This window comes from Simochromis diagramma, unplaced genomic scaffold (genome assembly GCF_900408965.1).
Source record: "Simochromis diagramma unplaced genomic scaffold, fSimDia1.1 OVJJ01000271.1, whole genome shotgun sequence".
NCBI lineage: Eukaryota > Metazoa > Chordata > Actinopteri > Cichliformes > Cichlidae > Simochromis > Simochromis diagramma.
Genome location: NW_024386909.1, coordinates 652,339 through 673,897, shown reverse-complemented (window position 1 = coordinate 673,897; position 21,559 = coordinate 652,339). Strand labels below are relative to the sequence as shown.

General features: G+C 39.7%; 1 protein-coding gene across 1 annotated transcript; it reads left to right on the top strand.

Moving 5' to 3' along the window:
• Nucleotides 1–13,986: 13,986 nt before the first annotated feature.
• prmt6 (protein arginine methyltransferase 6) lies at nt 13,987–16,351 on the top strand. Its single transcript, XM_040036238.1, has one exon. The coding sequence runs from the start codon at nt 14,100–14,102 to the stop codon at nt 15,153–15,155; it is 1,056 nt and encodes a 351-aa protein (XP_039892172.1). The 5' UTR covers nt 13,987–14,099; the 3' UTR covers nt 15,156–16,351.
• The last annotated feature ends 5,208 nt before the right edge of the window (nt 16,352–21,559 follow it).

Genomic DNA, 21,559 nt, shown 5'->3' with positions numbered 1-21,559 from the left:
ACATTTCATTCCCAGAATAACTCCCATAAGATAAATGCAGCTACACCTTCTGCAACTTACACAATCCCGTCTAGCGTGATCATGATGCAGCTTGTTTGTCCAGATCTATAACTGCTGAATATGAACATTAAAACTAGAAAGTTTTTAGCCATGAGTCCCGAAAAGTTAGGGTTAAGTTACCAGCTACTAAACTGCTTTTAATGACCCAGGCCAGTAGATGTTTGCATATGGTGTGAGCATTTTAAATCAAACACCATTGGCTCCTATCCCCACTCTACAGTGCACAATAATTATCTTAAAAACATAGTGAAGACAACAAAAGCTTTAGCCTGTGGTGTTTAATTTAGGAAATCCTTCACATTTCTGTTTTCAACAAACCCTTTGCACTTATAACAGGCTACAGTCCCTCTACCATACTAGTGAGACTGACAAAGAAGGCCATTATCACTGATTAACACTTTTTTTTCCCTTTTAATTCTTAATATTTTTTGGTTTGGCTTTCCTTCCTAATTAGTGTACCCGTTTCAGGACAATAACATTGAAAACACAATGCGTTCCCTGTTATTAAAGCCTCTTTTTTCCCCCACATATTGAATGAAATAATTGAATGAAAATATTCTATATGGACTTGCATCACAGGCAAGGCAGGAAGATGGAAAAAAATCCAATTACAATGTTTTTGAAAAGAAAATGCCAGCATGAGTTCACATTGATGTCTTGCATAAAACAAAGGTTCATAGGGAGTGTGTTCGAGTCCTGTCTGTAAATTGCATCCATGTTATGCCAAGGTAATGCTGGAAAACAAGGGATACTCCAGAGGGAACCGTTTCCCAGTGCCTTTAAAAAAAGCTTGATCCAACTGAATGTGTTCTTGTTATATTAGAAAGAATACAGATAAAAAAAAAGAGCAGAGTGAGACTCAGATGGTTATTTACAGCTTATTAGCCAGATACAGTGGGGCATTACTTAGTTCCATGCTGTGTGGCCTGCCAACTTGACTCCTATCTGGGGATCCCACAGCAGAAACCTGTCATCTACAGCACATTGTATGTCTTTGCACTTTTCTTCCAGGCAATGTGGCAAACTCTTTACTGGCTCTCAAGGGATGGAGAATGACCAACTTTAACTAAATGTCCTGTTCAGTGGCCCAGTGTAGCCATTTAGGAATGCAGTGGAACGCTCCCTCTGGCACATACTACCTCCCCAATTAGAGGTCAGAATAGAGAATAGAGGTACTTGTACAGAGCATTGCTTTAGATATATGATGTCATTGTTTGGGGATGAGCACAGACCACAATGATGAGGTATGGCTCAGTGGAAGTACAAGGTAAAAACAAATACCTATATATATATATATATATATATATATATATATATATATATATATTCCCTTGGGGCCTACACAGTTGCCATGATTAGCTTAAAAGGGACATCTACAGCACCTAAGGCAAGACTGTACATTTTACTGTGGGTCATTCAATTCAATTTTTATTCAATTCAATTTTATTTATATAGCGCCAAATCACAACAAAAGTCGCCTCAAGGCGCTTCATAGATACAGAGAAAAACCCAACAATCATATGACCCCCTATGAGCAAGCACTTTGGCGACAGTGGGAAGGAAAAACTCCCTTTTAACAGGAAGAAACCTCCGGCAGAACCAGGCTCAGGGAGGGGCGGGGCCATCTGCTGCGACCGGTTGGGGTGAGAGAAGGAAGACAGGATAAAGACATGCTGTGTCATCTTTGTCTAACGATAAAGCTTATGAGTGCCAATGTGCAGCAATGCAGCAACGCTGCTGGTGTAACTTCCAAAATGGTTTGACTCTCATTTGATAATACTGTTTGATTCAGCAGAGTGATGCTGTGGTGGTTTTGCATTTTCATTCATAAATTGTATTTCTTGTGTATTGTTCATTTTTGTTAAGTTTTTATTCCTTTAAAGGGGTTTGTTTTTTAAATTTACACTTTTACTCTCTATTTCAGCTTCATGCTTGAGGTTGAAATGTGTCCTGTAGTCAAACTATCTGCTAAAATCAAATATGATGACTGACTTCTCACATGCTGATTAAATTTGTAGTTTTGGTGTCACTGGACACACTCACTGACGGGACATCCACCGAGCTGACTGGACTTGTTTAGGCAGTGCAGTGATATAGCAACATTTACCATACATTTCCAAACAGTTTGTGCTGAATTTGAAAAGCAAATGAAAAATGAGATCAGTCATGCTGAATTAACTGATTTGTTCCAGGTTATTTTGGGCTTGTGGACAGTGGCTTCTACTTTATTTCAGCAAGGTTACAGAACAGGATGTTCAAAATACCACTTGCATATTGCATTACTTATTATGTTTGCTGTGCAGTGTTTTGTGCGGGCATAATAAAGTCTTAGACGTGTCATTCTCAGCTAAAGAAGCCTGAACGCAGCTGCTCCAATCCACCACTGTACATGCACGAAACATACTCATAACAAACACTTTTATCCAAAATATCTGAATCATATGTCTGAATGTGGCGCACGGTGCTTTCTGTCCACTTAAGGTCTTTAATTTCACAATTCCATTTCAACTGAGGGAGGTTGCGAACAGATCAATGTGTGCAATTAGACACACACAGCCCAGCAATTAGCAGTAGTGCTAATGTGCTTGAATGGATTTTCCGATTTGGTTGGAGGAAAGCAATACGGTACAGCTAAATCTTTGGCTATCTGTCCCCAGTCAGCATGCCCCTGACAGTATACAGTCAGAGAAGAGTGAAGCACCTCTACCTCATACCTCTCTCCAGAAATGATTGTATCTCTAAACGCAAAGGTGGATTTTACATTTTTCACAGCATTTTAATGGAAAAACTATTTTTGCAGTGAAGGCTGAATTCCTCAAATAGTGTTCCCGAGTCTTTTTTGTATCGTTCATGCGTCAGTCATCAAGCTGCATATAACACACTTGTGTCCACTAACAGTACCACTTTGTGATTACCGATTACCGCACAATACAAAAGGCACAACAGAGACAAATACAGTGCTGGGATGGGAGTATAGTTTAATGCTTTGCTTCCTGAAAGCATACAGATGGTCAACGGAATTATATTTGAGGTACCAGAGTCATTTACGGTGAGCGTACAGACGGTGTGTCACGTCCTGATTTAGGACGGCTATAGCAGGTCAAGTGATGCATTTTTCTAGAACTTTTGAGAGGATCATGACAAACACAGAACATTCAGCATTTATCAGTTACTGTATTATTAATCACAACAAGAATAACAACACAACGAAAGTTTCCATTTAGAAGTATCTGTGTAGCTCTCCAGTGCGGTTGTTACAGCTCCTTCTGTCATGATACTGCATAAAAAAGAAAGATGCAAGCACATTTTTTTACTTCTGCTTGCAGAGAAATGTTTATCATTTAATTAAAATCATTAGTCAATTTAATACCATGCATATTTGATCATATGATCATTAGTATTATAAGAATATCAATTTTAGCAGCTTTAAAAGTGTGCTATGAAAGGAATTTCATATGTGTGAGTGGCTTCTGGAGGCTGATTTGATATAATGTAAACCTAATACGCCGCTATTGGTGACTTATAGTCTTACCTTATCGCTTAATACCTATACTACCGTGTGTGTGTGTGTGTGCATGCATGTGTGTGTGCATGCATGTGTGTGTGCATCTGTCTGTTTAAATAAACACTCCACACTCTTGCACTGACTAACAGGTTCTCTCGTCCACTGTTTGGTCTTGCATGGAAGATGCACAGTACCTTACCAGAAAGTGAATACTGCCTTCTGTCCTTCTGAAAAAAAAAAGCATTGATTTTTACTTTGCGGCACCCAAGGTCAGCGTGAAGAACAAGCTGGGAGGATCTTATCACCTTAGAAGTACAGGCCTTCCTCTCGGTCTATTTATTGAAGGGAAAATGCACACAAATGAAGTTGAGAACACAGCTGTCTGACTTACTTTGACCTTGCATGTACAAATACAGCAATGTTTCAACTTTGAGGTGTTTAAAGTTCGAAGTGTTGGGACATTTCAGATCTTGCTCTGTATCTTTAGCATTTTCTTGGTTGTTTGGGATATCATACTTTAACTGCAAAAGACAAGACATGCGTAGCCTCGGAGGCAGAAAACAAGTAATGGGACTAATCATGGCAGATGATGGCGCTTTCAAATTAATTCTTTCCCAGTGAATGACTTAAACCTGGCTCAAAATGCATGAGAAGAACTAGACCTGACAGCACAACACAGCAGGTATGGCTCCATCAAAGACTAAATGAAGAAGGCACATCTTCCAAACACAAACACTCTCATTCCAGGGCTGGGTTGGGTTTTTTTTTGGAAATCCCCCATGACACATCCAAATGCGTCTTTATTACTATCAATCAGCTTTATTCTTTCATTTCAGTAAGTCAAGTTATTAATGTGCTCGTGGTGCGTGAGTAGAATCCCCAAAATCCATGTTATGGGTTTTTTTCCACACACAATGTAAATGATGGAGGAATTAAATAAGTCTAAACTGGAGATACACTCTACAGTACTTTGTTGCAAAGTACATCTAGAGTAGGTCATAAAAGTAATAGTTGGTGTTTTGTAAAATATGCCTAGTTGCTTTTTTGCAGATGTGTGATACCAGTATGGTGTGTGTACTGCAGGCAGCAGCCAGCTTAGTTTAGCATATAAACACAATCAAGGGGGAAAAGCTGGTCTGGATATACTTAAAAGTAATGTAATGTTCTTTTATCACTGCAACGACAATCCAAGATGTCACTGCACAGAGCTCGGCTTTGCTGATATACTTCACTCTTTCAAATTGTTAACGGAGGCTTTGTGTTTTCTGTACTCACATTGTCTCATCAAAATCAGTGAGGCAGCTAAAAGAAGGCGTTCATAATTTGTCAAACTATTTCTCTAATGGAGTTACTGGTAAAAATCTCTTAATAACCATAACTGTTAATCCCCCTGGGAGTTTGACACTATTGGGTGTTTTCGTCTGCTCTCACCACTGTGACAACAAAGGGCCTTTACAACTTGAAATTTTTCATATCATGTGTAATCATGTGAAAGCAGCTAGCATTATGCAGTATGTCATCGGCTTTTCCCAAGTGGGTTGATCCTATCATGGCAAACGCAGCATGCATTTGCATGTAGTTAACAGTATTCTCAACTCTTCCTCTACCCTTTGCCTCACGTGCTTGTTTTGCATCACAAGTGAATTATAGGCTTCTTGGCAAAGGAGTGAAGGCTGAATTGATTTTTCGTGGTTTGTATATGGTTTGGGATCAGTGGTGATTTATAGTGCTGGTCCTGATGTTACTGTGGCAGTAACATCAAACTCCACGTCTCATGTGTAAGGCAAGGTTATCGGGTAACCCTGCTGTTCACAGAACACTAGTTGCAGTTTAGCAATGGCCCCACATTTAACCACAAACCTGTGTGAATGCATTAGTCCCACCAGAGTCTCATTTGTCTATTTTTGGCCTCATATCGGATTATAATTCACTTCAAATGAAAAAGTTGTAAAAGTGATGACTCAGGAGATTTGTATGAGCAGAGATTTTTGTTGTTACTACTGAATTTATAAACTTACTTCAGTTGATTATTGTCCTTAAAGGAGGCTTGGGCTTTTGGACTTTGTTAGCCATTCTAACAGTGTAGCTTTAGGGGCGTTAGCATTGCTCAGCCACAGATTCAGCAGCTTTCGTCCACAGTAAAACATAATTGCCATGACAGGCTTTCATGACTGAACCATACAGATTTTCCCTGATAATTCTCGTGACACCATCAGGTGAAAATTTTTGTCTGTACTTTGTTTAAATGCACGAGTTATTGAGAATCTTTACAATTACAACGAGTGACTGCAGCATCACGGTAGTTGCTGTAGTTGTCTTAAAACCTGGAAAAAGCAGATAAATCATGAAAAATTCCACAATTGCTTCTAAGATATTGCTTTTCAAGCACTATTTATAGTACTAGACTATAAAACTATAGATTACCTCCCAATCTACTCACAGATTGGGAAGTAATACTGTTAGCATACCATACCAGCCTAATGTGTAAAACACTTTAAAAACAACCACAATGAACCAATGAGCTGCACAGAAGAATAAATATGTAAAAACAAATTTAAATGAAAAAAAAAATACATAAAATTAAAAACAAAAAATAGAAAATGAACATGATTAAAAATTTGAAAAGAAAAAGTGAAGCTGGCTATCAAATGATAGATTATTATAAAGACTGGAAGCAGGTGATATATCTAACTTGGCTGTTTCCATAGTTTTTACATTATTATCAGCCACCTACTCTGTGTATCCATGTAAGGACATTAAGACTTTTAACTCTCTTACTGTAATTTATCCATAGAAGTATTCATTTTCTTGATTTATTGTCAAACATAACATTTAATTAGTTGATGTTTAGTTCTTTCTGTTATCTTGCCAGACACTGATATGTCAGTAATTTCATTGGTATATAAAAATGTAACATTTAGTCTAAGTTTTGTCTTTTTCCCCCCGTGTGTGTAGATTCAACACACATACATGTGATCTGTGTTATATTTCATATATTAATAGTCATAATACATCCAACACTTGGCTAGAAAGTGTTTCAGTGCATTTTCCTAAATGTCAAACTCTTGAACTAATGACTATCAGCACAGTTTTTTAATGTAGACTATCGAAAAAAAAATCTTATTTTTAAGTGGTATAATCTCTGAATGTTTTGAAGAGTACTAACAGGACTAATGCAGTGCTTCCTCATTTTCTTATCAAATAACCCCCATTAACAAACAGACAATATTTCCATTTTCCAAATTGCACAGAGGGTTTGTCTTGGAGTCAGCATAATTTAGCCATAACAGCTGTCGCATGCAGATTGTGCTTAGTAATTCAATATAATTGCAGTGTAATGTAACTGATACCAGTGTGGCACAAAGGAAGTGAGTCTCCACAAAAAACGGACGTAATTAATGAGTTGATTACCGGTGTTCTGTGTTGACAGGCCGAGGTCCTGCAAAGTGATTGGTTGGAGGTATAGAAAGGAAGCAAGCTGGGGAATCGTGTGTGTACGTGTGATGATTTGTGGACTGTACAAACACGAGGAATGAAAATGCCTGGGGTGGAAATTTTGCTCTAGCCACTGTTATAACTTTTCCACTGATAAGTACTGGCGCGCTGTGTCCGTATAGGGAGATGTCAAAGCATGGAACTAGATAACACACACTTGGAAAAGGCATCCAGAAGGATTCATGCGTGAAACAGTCTTTTGGGTGAGATGAATTATGTTTGCTGTAAGAAACGGGTGAATAAAGAGTTGAAGAAGAGATGTGTTATGACACACCAGCATTTACAGATGGTGGGGCTCTTTCTCTGAGAGTGAGATATCAAAGTAGCTTGGTATTGATTCCTGGGAACAATCAATATGAAGCCATTGCACCTTAGTATTTGTTGCTCAGCAGTCTGCCTTCCTCTAAAATCTGTGATCATGACACCACAACTGATGGCTGTGTGTGGATGCTTGTATATATTCAGTGTTCATGTGTACAAGTTTACTGTGGGATGTGGGATAGTTTTAAAGCAGCTTTGTTATGCTTTCTGTGTATGAGTGTGTACATACCTGGATGTGGCATGTTGTTTCATTGCATGTGTGTGTTTACTGCAGAAGCTGACAGGTCCTGTAATAGTGACAGGATGCAGGCAACTCCCACGAGGCCGTGCATGCTGACAGCAGCTGGTCGAGAAAAAGAACAGCTGCTGATGAGCTTCCAGTACAAAGAGCCCACACTGAGCCTCGCCTTTTATCTCTCCATCCTTCTTTATTTATATGTTCACTTACTCTTTTACTAATTGTTTATTTGAATTTCATTAAAAAGCAAAATGGTAGTTTGCTTTTTCTTGATGTAAAAACATTCTGTCTATAAACTGAAGTGACACACACTCATACACATGCAATGAATTCTGTGATTCTCCACACACAACAACACACAGCTGAAGCCTGAGGGAGGAGAAGAACAGGGGAGACAGAAAGCCAGTTATTGATTTTTCCACGACACCCCTCATTGTCCAAAGTGATCTGCCATTGGCACCACCATGCTTGACCAACTCGGTCTTTCCCAGCATCTCCTCCCTGGATTTTCTGAAAATGTTTAAGTCACAAAGAGTGCATACAATATAAATGCTCTTCCTTTTCTTACACCTGCTCAGTCAGTTGTATGTGGGACTAGGTGTGCAAACAGGACTTGGCCCAGTTTAATTAAGAGGATAATGTTGCATCTCTCTGCAAATATGTGTGTTTTTAGGATGCTGCACTCATTTGAGAAAAGAAGTGAATGCTAGGCAGAATGGTTTTATAGTTAGAGTTTAAAACTGATCAGTAGTATAAGGTTTACATGCATCTGTGAAAGTGTGTGTCCATATTTGAGTTGTTTTTCAAGTGTATAACTCATAAATGGTTAAATGCAAATGAACAGTGTATTACAGCCAGTGAAGCGATACAACATTGGTGAGGTTTTGTTTTGAAGCATCAGGTTTTTGGAGCCAGACATTAAGATTTCTGCATGAAAAGCTAAATTGCTAATTCATCAGCTAATGCTAGCAAGCTTCGTTATCAAGCTGCATTCATGGACCGTTTGGCTGTATTGCACAGAGTGACTGACGTCTTGACTGACTGCCAGTGTTAGACACAAATAGCCTTGATTTAGAAGATTTGACTTGGGTTTGACATAATCCAACGTTTGTAAAATCATGACTACTTTCTTCTATATTATTTGTTAATTTTCCACCAGACTGCTCAATTATATGTAAATCATGTGACAGTTACAACGGGACAAATCCAAGGTTTGTAAATCATGACCATACCAAAAGGATTATTTTGCTGTTCTCATGTAATAATGCATTTTGCTCGACTTTTTCATTATAATATGAAAAAAATAAAATTAATACATAAACTGAATCTTATAGCGCATCTATTCTACTTGACCATTAAAAGCGCTTTATACACGTCTCATTCACCCATTTGCCCACGGATACTTTGTGATGCAGACTGGGTCAGCCAGGGATTGAACCACCAACCTTCCAATTAACAGACCTATTTTACTTCCTGAGCTGCTACCCCAGGTATTTTAGCCTTTGAAAAATTCAAATTTTGAAAAATTCTGAAATAAAGATCTACTGAAAATGCTTAACTCAGCATACCGTAATTGTGCTTCATAACTTTATCAGAAATTGTATCAGATCAAACATTATTCAGAAAACAGTCAGTTTCATCTTTATTCACTATGTTGCCATAAGTATTTGCTCGTCTACCTTCACACTCATATGAACTTGAGTGACATCTCATACTTAATCCACTCTGTTCAATATGATGTCGGCCCAGCCTTTGCAGCTTTAACAGCTTCAGCTAGAGTACTTTAAACCACTGCCTCTGATGTTTTGCATTGTGCTTGGTGATGTAAGGCTCAGATGCAGCTGCTTGGCCGTGGAAATCCATTCCATGAAGCTCTCGACACACTGTTCTTGGGCTAATCTCTAATATCTTTATCCTTCAAGAGAGGCCTGGGAGGGTGCTGCACAATATCTCTGTTGTTCCTAGGATTGTGCTCTTCTGGACAGAGATCTCAGATGATGTTCCTAGGCTGCAGCCACTCCCCCAGTGTGGGGGTCACTGCCTCCAGTGCTCTGATTAGCACTGGGAACACTGTAGCCTTCACCCTCCACTCCAGCTTCATCCAGCCACTGGTAGGACTGGCCTGTGTATGTCTATGTGTTTGCAAATTTATATTTCTTAATATAGCCTATACATTATCTGAACTCTTCATTCCTGTCAGTTCAGCATGAAAGTCATAGGTTGTTGAATATTGATGTTTTTTACAGTAATACTAGTTTCTCTCCTCCTCTCAGTCTTAGTGGATCTCCTTTTATTGCTCCCCATACACAGTTGTATGTGGAGCTGAAGGCTCCATGATTATTAACATTTATCTGTTTTGAAAGAAGATTTATTATAAATCTGAATTCTTCTGATTTTCATATTTCTCATCTTCCTGTGAATGCGATGTTACATTTTCCATTAGTATTTATTTCACTTGTCATGCTCATCCCACATTGTGCGTACATAACTTCGCAGTCACCAAAATTCGTATCAGTGAAGGAATTTTTATCATATCACCACTAAATACAGGATAAAGAAGCTGAAAAAGCGCCACAGTCCTGGTGTTTGCTAGTATTAATAATAATGGAGGTGGCATTATATTACACATTGTCACCAAGCAACCAGGAGCATGCTGGTCATTTCTTTGTACATTCACAAGGTCTTTGCACTGGGAATTTAAGGTTCAGACTGTCAGTTTTACAGTGTAATGCTCTGTGGCATCTGAGTTAGAACATTCAACAGAAATAGCCAAACTGCTGCTCATGCCAGTGTGCAAATGCATGCTTGCACACAGCACATTCAAAAGGCAGCAGGCATACCAACATAACTGTTGCTCACCACCCACCCTACTTCCCAGATTTGTCTTTTCCAACTTGGTCTGCTTCCCCAACATTCACGTTCAATTTTCCCTGTTTTGACACAATGGAGGTGATCTAGCATGCATCAAGAAGGCACCAACACAAGGGGATGGAGTGGGACTTGCATGGAAGAATCTAAAAATCATCTCAGTGGAGAGGTCCAGAGATAACTTTAAAGGGTGAGGAAGAAGTTAAATCAGTTCAAGTTTTTGATTTTTCATCCGTGGATATGATCACACCATAGATGAAAGACATAACAAGCCTGCTTGTAATTAAAACGATTTGTTGGCCGATACAAATGACTCCTAACCAGATTAACCTTTACTTAATATGGTGTCATTTGATTGTTTAAAAAATGTAAATCAAAATGTATTTATTTTTTTCTCATTAAAACTAAATGCTTTTGCAGGCCCAACACATACATACTAGTAAGCAGAGCGGTAGGCAAAAGAAATGGAAAAAGCATATATATCCTTAATACAGAAACTGGATGGAAAAAAAAATAGACATATTAATGTGGTTTCTCACAGTGTATGATCTTACAGGGTGGCTCTAACACAGTCACAGTACGACCTTACCATTTGTGACCCAAATACTGAGACGGCAACAAACTTCTGTGGGCCTGAATACATCCTGCACAATATAGACACTTACTTTAAGGATAAAGGTAAACCACGGTAGCCATTTCCTTGGGCGCTAGGTGTTGGCTGTGTCTGGACCTGGCAGTGCTTCTATACTAAAGCTTGAGAGCAGAACACATCCAACAGCTGCTTGTCTGTCTGTTCTGTCTACCGGCGACAACGCATGCAAACTTGCCTGCCAAGTATGTAGAATCACAGTCTGAATGCTTCAGTCTGTATTTCACAGTCCAGTAATCTATCCTATTGTTTACTGCCATTCCTCCTTTGCGCCTCGTCCAACTTTGAATCTGACCAGTCAGATGTGGGAGGCCAGCCTCTATAGTTGGATTAGTTAAGGCTTACACTACAAGTAAATATTTAGTGTTAATTTTGTTTGTGTGTGATTTATCATAAAGGCACCCACGAAGACGAACTGCAGCTCTGAATATAAAATCAGTGTTTACTCCAAAGATGGGTCTTACTTCCCCTTGATATAAGCTGCAAACATATAATTTAATGTAGAATCCTTTCCTTGATTTATTCTTCATATACTTTTGAAAAGATTGAATAATTAAATGCACACATTTCCCCATGAGGATCTGTGCTTTAAAAGCAGCACTGGATATAAATTTAGAAGAAGCTTTTAAATGTGCCTGCACGCACAAACACCCACCGATCTACCCACACGCATGCACACACAAATTCCCATATAATGTATTTTTTTCTTATGTTGCGATGCTATTATTTCCCCATTCCTGCATTACAATGTGCTGTCTTGAAAACAACAAACTACCCGACATCTTGCTGTGCACAAACCACAGCTTCCTTCTCTTGCTTTTCATCTTTGTGAAATGGGATACAGCTCCTGCTCATTTGTCCAGCATCTTTTTGCCAAAGATCTCTGAAACAGAGTGGAGAGGGTCCCACAGGACTGTCTAGAAGAGAGAAGAGCTCAGCCAAAAGCAGGTATACTCTGCCTGCCATAACTTTGGGGAAGGCTCTGAAGTGGTAATGGCCATGCTGTATTCTGCAGACACTGTAGATGTGCTATAGAAGATTAGGCTCTGTACTAATTATAAACAGTGAAATGCTGCCAGCAATTTATTGCTTTGATTGTAAAACCCTGCAAAGGCAATATGACGAGAAGAAGCTACCTAAAGAATGTTATCATGCTTCTTAGACGTCTTGCGGCGTACTGTGTTTATATGGTCTCTCTAACCTTAAAGCTACACAGCCTGATACACATAAAAATAGTTTGTGTATCGGTAAGCCCAAATTATTAGGTTATTGCTAGGCTTCACATGACTTCAGCTTCCTGAACAGAAATGCTTGTAATTAATAATTACAAAGAACTATCTGAAAACATGTGGTGGCTTATACTAACTGAAACCACTGTATCATAAGGGGGCTTGCCATCAAGCAAACCCCTTTGTAGGATTTCTGAACAGACTAAGGAGGACTTATCTGCTGTAATCCTGACCGAGGCACCATGATGATGATGGTACCAAAATAAAGCTACCCTTAATTTGACAAAGTGTAAAATAAATTATAAGAATTTTACACTTTTTTTTCAGGAACATGAGAGTCCAGATTGATACAGCACGGTCAAATGATGTGTTGAATAATGCTAGTCATTTATCACATGATTTATGTGATGATGATGGTGATGAGATGATAAATACTTTATCATCCCATATTTAGGAGGCTCTTTTGTCACAGCTGTTGAAATGATAATGAAATAATAATAATATGTGGCAGAGGCCTTTCTATTAGATACATAATAGTTTAGCAAAAGATAGTATTTGGTATGAAAGATTTCCTCTTTCTGTTCTTGTACAGCTGAGCTGAATCAGTCTTTTTGAGAAGGTGCTCCACTACCTGTCCGGTAAGTGGTATAGAGGGTGGTCAGGATTATTCATGATGCATAACAGTTTGTTCAGTGACTTTCTCTTCACCAAAACTTCACATGTGTCCCGTCTGCAGCCAATCACAGAGCCAGCCTTCATTTTATTCAGTCTGTCAGTCCCCCACCAGACCCAGCAAAGCACACTGCACTCACAAATGACCACTAGAAAACGTTTAACATTTAACTGCAAACACACTGAAGTATTCCATCTTCTTTAGTAAAAAAGAGAATCTGCCCATCCTCTTCTTGTATGTTGATCTCTCAGTTCAGCCTGCTGTGCAGACAACCAGGTATTTGTACTCCACCACCACATCAACATCCTAGCTCAGCATGTAGCCGTCCTCTTCCTTCTCAACTCGATCAACATCTCTCTGGTTTTAAGAAGCAGAGGAGTTCTTCCAGACCGCTCCACAAAATCATCCAGTAGTGCTCCGTCCTCCTCCTGCAAATACATCTAACTAAACTATTAGTTGTACTGAAATCAGCAGCATTTTTTTTTATTTGAAATGTAGTATTACAGTCATACTACTGTTACTTTTACTGTATGGAAGCATTTTGATAATCCAAACAGTAACGTTTTAACTGACACAGTAAATAGTTTTATCAAAAAACTGCAACATCTATATAAGTATCCACTGTCAGGTATCACCTGGACTGGAGTTATTCCTTATGTCTTTATCTTGTCCTTTATAAGAAAGGAAAAACTAACATTTTCTCCAGAAATAATCATACAGTCAAAATGAAGCAGTTAATTGTATGTTGCACATGTTGATAACCCTCATAATTATTATACTAGTCAGTGCCATGGAAATATCACTAACGCGTGCAGATATGACAGTGCAGAAGGCGCTGTTTCTCTCTCCGACACTTTAGTTTTTAGAAGCTCACGTGTACCACCTTTCACCTGACAGCGAAGGCAACACGGCATGGCCGAGGTTTGCTTGTGGGAATTGTAGTCTGATTTGCTTGAGCCCTTCGTTGTGACGTGCCAGGCGAAACTACAAGTCCCAGATTGTTTAAGGCGGAAGTAGCGAGACAAAACACGGCTAGGCTACAGCACAACACGGCGGAGAAGATGTCGCGTGTTGTTAAAAAGAGAAAACTGGACGAAATCCGACAGGATAGGCTTTATTTTGACAGCTATTCCGATGTGACTATCCACGAGGAAATGATAGCGGACCACGTCCGAACCAACACGTACCGGACGGCGATACTGAAGAACAGTGAGTCAGTTCGGGGTAAAGTTGTTCTGGACGTCGGGGCAGGAACCGGCGTTTTGAGCATCTTCTGTGCTCAGGCTGGAGCTAAAAAGGTGTACGCCGTGGAGGCCTGCTCAATAGCGGAGCAAGCCCAGATAACAGTCAAACACAACAACATGGAGGACAGAATTGAAGTCATTCGAGGAACAGTGGAGACGGTGGACCTGCCGGAGACCGTGGACGTGATAGTGAGCGAGTGGATGGGTTATGCCCTCCTGCACGAGTCCATGCTCAACTCGGTCCTCTATGCACGCGACAAGTGGCTGAAGCCGGGCGGCATCATTCTGCCGAGCAAAGCCGAACTCTACATCACACCTGTTATTGACCCGGTGGTGGAGGACCGCCTGCACTTCTGGTACACAGTCAAGGACCAGTACGGAGTGGACATGTCCTGCATGTCCGGCTTCGCCCGGAAATGTATCATGAACTCAGACATCACTGTTAGCTCTGTGACCTGCGAGGATGTTCTCTCCCACCCGGCCCGCTTCGCCGAGCTCGACCTGCACTCGGTCACCCCGGAGGAGCTGCGGTCCGTGAAGGGCCAGTTCAGGTGCGAGTCGTTCGGCTCGTCGGCAGTGAACGCATTCTGCGTTTATTTCACGGTGACTTTCCCGTGCCCGGACAGCACGGCTCCCCTCGTTCTCTCCACGTCTCCGTGCAAACCAGAGACACACTGGAAGCAAGCGGTGCTGTACCTGGACGCTCCGGTGGAAGTGGTGCAGGACACACCGATTACTGGAGAGGTTAGAATGTATCCCTCAGAGGAAAACGCCAGGCATATATGTATCCACGTGGACTACTCTATAGGAGAGCAGAAGCGACAGTCCAAGACTTTTTCCATCCCTGATTGGAGCTCTGAGGCTCAGCCATAGCGTGCCATCAACACCAAAATGCACTTCATTCACCATGTGTCACACCCGTATGCCCGAGTCCTCTTATTGTGTCATGGTTATCCATGGATCTTAAAATTCCTGGGAAAATGAGGCAGTGGTGTCACTTTATAATATATTGGCAAAAATATAAGATCACAGTAGGCCTCCCCAGCAAATGAATGGACAGCTGCAGATTAAGACACAGAATAAAGATTGGCCAAGGAATTTAACCTTTTTGTGCATGTCTAAAAAGTAAAAGCACATTTTCTTTATTTAGTGTTTGGTTTTAATTTTGTGTGTTTGTTTAGTTCTTTTACAATTCATTAATTGATTGAATCATTCATTAAATAGCCCCTGAACTACAAAAGGAAAACAGCCTGTTTATGCCCACATCTTCAAATGTCTTGTTTTTCTTGTCTTAGTAGAAAACACCTTCAAAAATTAGTTGTTTATCAATATATTTAAGATGATTTAAAAGTTTTGATACATCAGTGTGTACTAGGAAGAAACCTTCAGAAAGTCTGGCTAAAAGAAGAGTTTGAGGTGAATTTGTAGCTGCTTGTAATCAGTCGCTCTGAGGCAGGTTTATAAAATGTTAAATAAATTCAACACCATGCTGCAGGCATCTGATATTCTGATAAACTCGGCCATTTATATTGTGTGGAATCTCATCAAAATTCTGCATTCAAATGAGCATCAGACCAATATATTGACTTGGACTAGCTGCAGTCAGGCAGGAGGCTGCATCCTACATGACTTTGGCTGCTGTTCAGTTACTTTTTAATGAAGTACCAAATTGGCTCGTTATTTTGGTTTAAAACTAGGCTGCACTGTCATCTGTTGATAGAAAACACCAGCCTAATAAAAACTTATAATTCTACTTCAGCATTCTACATAAAAAAAGCACAAGATATCTTGCCGTTATACCTGTTTTTGAACAGTTTGAAATGATAGTTTTATAAACTTTACCAGGCAGGAGTTTCAAAAAGTAACTCATCATTTATTGACTGAAGAAAAAAAAAAGTCATCTGTTTATGTCGGAGTTTGCAGTGCTTGTTTTCAGGTATAATGCAAAACTTTGATTAGTGGGCCAGAATCAGATTTAGAGAAAAGATTCATTTGTTCTTAATTTGTGGGTCTCAATCCTTTTTCAAGAACTTTATTGCATTCAATCACGACACACACCACTCACCTTAACACTGCTGAACAACGGCAGTTTTTAGCAACGACACTCCAGAATGGGGTAGCTCCCTTCAGCAGAACAAAATGCCCCGCTGCTGTGCTAAAGAGAAAAAAAAAAAGCTGCTCACGAGACACGACAAAGACCCCAAAGCATTGGCTTGACTTTTAAACCTCCCGTATCCCCATCCAATCAGAACTCTACAGGAGATGCTGGGACATGTTGCATCCATATCCCAAAGTTCCCAAATGAATGCAGACTGCTCCATGCCAGACACCAGTGGACACAGGCAGAGGTTCTGTGCCCAAGGAGCAGGAATGACACCTACTCATTATTGGAAAGGCGAGCTGCTGTTTCTGTAGGTGCTTTGAATCAGAGACAATGTGTTGATTAAACCTTTAGTAAAGACTTAAAGCCAAAGCTCGTGGAGTAAGAGCATGCAGCCTCTCTGATGCAACAGTTAAATACAGATTCCTGACAGTGTTCACTGATGATTGTTCTTTCAGGCCCCATTATCACCTGGCATTCATGTGTTTCTGCATCATCAATACAAATATTACCCATTGTCTAATGAGCGTATGTAAAATTAATCATGAGCTGTAGTGTCTGCAAATCAATCCCATTGTGTATCGATTCAGTCAGTCAGTTAAAGTCTAAAGATGAAGTGTACAACGGCACTTTAATAAATAGATATCCAGAATTAGAATTAATATTTGTATTTACTGCCAAATGTGCTTTACAAGCAGAACCAGGCAAAGAAATAGTTTTTATACTGTAGTTGTAAATTGATGTCTGTGGATAGGAGCTGGGCCAAACCTGGTTAAGCTCTTTTATCAGTCATTTGCTTCACTGGCTCCTGTATTACTGCTATAAAAGGGTCACAAAAGGGTTGTTTGCAATCAGAAACAAAACACGGTGAAATGCGATGGGCAGTGGTGCAATTTTTAAAAGAATTGTTCAAGAAGATGGATGGATGGATACTATCTCAAGTTTGTACACTTTGTTGTCTTGTATAGTCTCTTTAAATTAAAATTCAGCCTATTAATTTATAGAATTTTAAATATAAAATGTAATATTTTATACTTAAATTGGTTTCAGAAAATGCGGGCTTAGTTATGACCACATTAGGTCATTGTAGTCAAATGTCAGATGGGGTTTCCACTGTGACGGGCTGTGTTCTACCACAGGTAGCGAGCTGGGTGGGTCTTTGTGAGTCGTTTTGCAGCACAAAAACTACATTTGTGTCCATACACTTTCCACACAAATTTAATTCTTCTTTTGCAGCTGTCCTAATGCACACCCACAGAGGCTCACTCTCTTCTTGACTTCCACAGGTAGCTGAAAAAAAAAGCCCTGAGGCAGAACAAAGGAGGGTGTCCAGAGAATAGAAATGTCAAATGCAGCGCAGGCAGCCGCCGTTAAGCCCAGAATCGCACTCTTGCATGCACGGCCACTCTCGGCTGCTAAATGCTAAACTAATTGTGATCCATTCCTGCCTGAAATGATTTGGAAACCATTAGAAACAAGTGTTGAAACTCGAAATGGGATTATTTGGGTTGCATCGCACAGCAATTTAGGAGCCAATCAATAGACAATGTGCTTAATCTAACAGATTTCAAGACTCATTGTTCACTGGAGGTCTGGCGAGTGAGACGGAGACAGGACAGAGTGGGACTTGCTGAACTGGAATCACAACATGAAGCCATCTTTAGATTTAATTTTATCTAACTATAAATGTGATGTTATTAGCGTATAGCATTATATTACTGTGTATTCAAAATTATTTGTGTTGAAATGAAAATGTTTACTTTTGTAGCAAAATCATCAGTACTACTAAAATGCAGGATACAGTTATTCACTGTAAAGATGAGCAAATGAAAATGCAGGAATCTAGTGCAGATTTATTTCTTGTAATAATAAAATTTCACAGTATAAAAATTCTGTCTTTATTTTAATCTAAAAGACTTAAACCATGTTGAATCACTGTGCAGAGTTCAAACAGTGAGGTCATAATATTAAAATGTACTGCTTTAAACAAAATGTCCCAACACAAAACTGTAAGAACGCTCACAGCCTTTTACATATGGATTCAAAAAAGACCAGAAATATATTTTATTAACTCACTGGCTCTATTAGAAGCCAAATTTAATAGTTTGGCACACAGATTAGAAATTTTGGGATTTTCTCCCAACCCTGCAATTGGATTGGCTCGAGCCTCTTTAAGTTGGACAGAAAACATCTGTGATCAACTACAATTTATCACGGCTAATCTTTCTGTATGATTCAAGCAAGATATCCTCATTCTTGTTTTGTAGCTTTTCCAAAGCTGATTTGGCCGGCCTCTATGCCCCAGGTCGTGTTCTAACACCCAGTCTGAGCTTTTTGGCATTCTCCAGCAGCTTCAGTTCCTTCTTTCCTCTGTTGCCAAAACTCTCCCAGTTCATGCCAAAGAGCTGTCCTGTGTCGTGCTATGATGTCGCCGACACTGAAACTTGCAAGTCTATTTTTGATTTCATCTCTCCATAAAATTAGATGAAAATTGTGTTTCCTCTATCTGCCTTTTAACAAACTCTGACTGTTGTCAACAAATGGTCCTTTATTGAATCTTTCCTGACTGTGTCTACAGTTTGCAAAGAAACCCTCAGTCTATTAATTTCAAAGCCAACTGTGTTCCTACAGACAATGAATATACAGTTTTCAAATGTCTCTATAGTTTGGGGGTGGGGGTAGAAAGAGACGGGGAAAGGACGTACAATTAGACTTATACTCTGTAATTAGTGCAACAAATGTATGATATTAGTTAAAAACATATATAGTGCATCATCAAAAAGGGAATTCTGGAAATATTTGATGATTTAAACACCTTCAAACTAGTAATACTTTTTAATAGACTCCAGTAGCCACTACCGTTGAGGACATGTCATGAATTAATTCATGATGCAGAGCACTCATCCAGTATACCATCTTGTATAAGTGGAACTATTATCCCTTTCTACTGTCTAATACTGCCAAAATCTCAGGCTTCAGACTGCTTTAAAAATTCAAGTTGTAAAGTTGTTGTTTTTTTCTATCTTTGCCTCTTTCTGATGTCATACAGAGAGGATATCCTTTACGATGGTCCTCAGGTACAGAGTTGTGGTTGCGAGCTCAGCAGGCCCTCGGACCAGCTGTTTGTGAGGGGCAGCCAATCACACAAAAATGGACCTATTTGGAGCTGTAACCTTAAAGGGAGAGGCAATAAACTGAGGTTTCACTAAGGTCCAACACATGATGCATTATTACATTTTTGAACAGTGAATCATGCAAAACTACCCTGCTAGATTGTAAGTTTAAAATATATAGAGGTAGAAGTATAGCATAGTAGGCTATATATATATATATATATATATGAACCCATTATATATAAGGGGTTTTCATGTTACATGTTATTATGGTGATATGGTGGCTTTGTCCTTGAGTTGTCAGCCTGTAGAAAGAACACAGTGTACAGTTCCTCACATCTGAGCCACTCAGCTCAGTTTACAATGCTCTCATTACCCTGAAAATTAATATATTTTGTTTGACATCTGTATTAACAGCAATCCAGCTGAAGAAAGAAACCTAACCTAACCGTACAGAATAACTTTGATAAAAAAGGCTTTTCACCAGAACCCGCAATGGAAATCTGTAAAACCAGTTCACACTTTGTAAAATACTATTCGAAATGTGATGGATCTTAAGCTAGGCAATAGCTCACCTCCATATTCAACATTTCACTGCGACTCTGAGAGATCAACAAGTATGAATTATGCATTTTGAAACTTAAATAGAAAAATGTAAATCTGCGTAAAGTAATCTGGTTTGATTCGAGATAATTGTCAGTGTTGGAAGAAAGTAATTTTTTCCCTGTTGATGTTTTTAATGATCAGATTAACATGCATATCAAAACACTCTTTATAGTTCAGCGTGGATCCTACATTTAATCCTATAAAAAGTGGAAAATCACTGACTGTGTATTTCAGAGCTGGATTCTGGTGGCACACGATATCTTATTGTAGCTGCTCATTCATCCTGATATGCTAATGACACCGTGAATAAGCCAATGGGATTCAATTCCCACAGTCGGTTACTGTAACCAATATTTCTGTCAGCATATCCTGTGAGGACAAATTGGGAGCATGGTATTGACAAAAGCTAATTTGGTGCAAGAGCCCTCAGAGTGGTGGACTTCATTTCTCTGGGGCCCAGCAGGCCAGACCATTTGTCATCATTATCATTAGCAACAGGAACTGACCCATGTGCCTACTGCTAAACCCCAAAATAACTGTGCTGTTCCACGTCCACATATTTTTTCCTCAACAGTAATAAAACCGTAGACTTATTTAAATGACAAACAGTATTTATTCTGCCCCTGAGCTGCAAATCTCAGCAGAGAAAGCGACTGCCTATCAGAAAAGCATCCAGCTGTAGGCACTGAGGCATGACTTCATGGACGGACACACACCGCACAACAAGGACAGATCTGGATGGCGCCTGTTAAGAAAGTAAATCCCAAATCACTCGCAGGGGCACGTAAATCTGAACGGGATGGCCCTGATTCACAATCAGCCTGAGGCAGGCGGCTCTTTGCCTGTGAGCAAAGTACAAATCCACCAAACTGTGTGGCCACATCCTCCTCCCCTCTTGTTCCCCACTAATCCGTTTTCAATCATGCACTTTTTGGATTATGCTTTTCTGTAATTCTTCTCAGGTATTGTTTTATAACTTAATATGATATTTCAATTTGGGTGAGTTGGGTTATGGGTTTAGGACACCGTGCAGGATTGGATAAGCAGCAGAGGTCTGCAGGCAGCAGATTGGAGCGGAGGGTTAGTGCCCGACTGAAAGGAGCACGATAAACGTTTGACACAAAGTCCGAATGGAGCAGGTGCATAATAGTGGTGAGGCTGACCTGATTCAGTCTTTTCCAAACGCATCCCACCCGGTGACGTGAGCCCTGTGTTGGTCCCGACACTTACTCACTGTCTCACCTCCAAAGAGACACGTAGATGCTTTACATAGCAAGCTATGACTCCCTGTCATCACTAAAAGGTGATTAAAACTTGAATAATAGTGATTAAAATGAGATTCCCTAAATTTCCTTCCTCAACTTTTTGAATGTTTTATAACCAAACAATATGAACTCACCCAGTCTCCACACAACTCTGAAGGAATGTGGAGATTTGTGATATTTAAAGCAATGCAA

Coding starts and splice junctions, on each gene's coding strand:
- prmt6 (XM_040036238.1), top strand. CDS start 14,100: ATGTCGCGTGTTGTTAAAAAGAGAAAACTGGACGAAATCCGACAGGAT.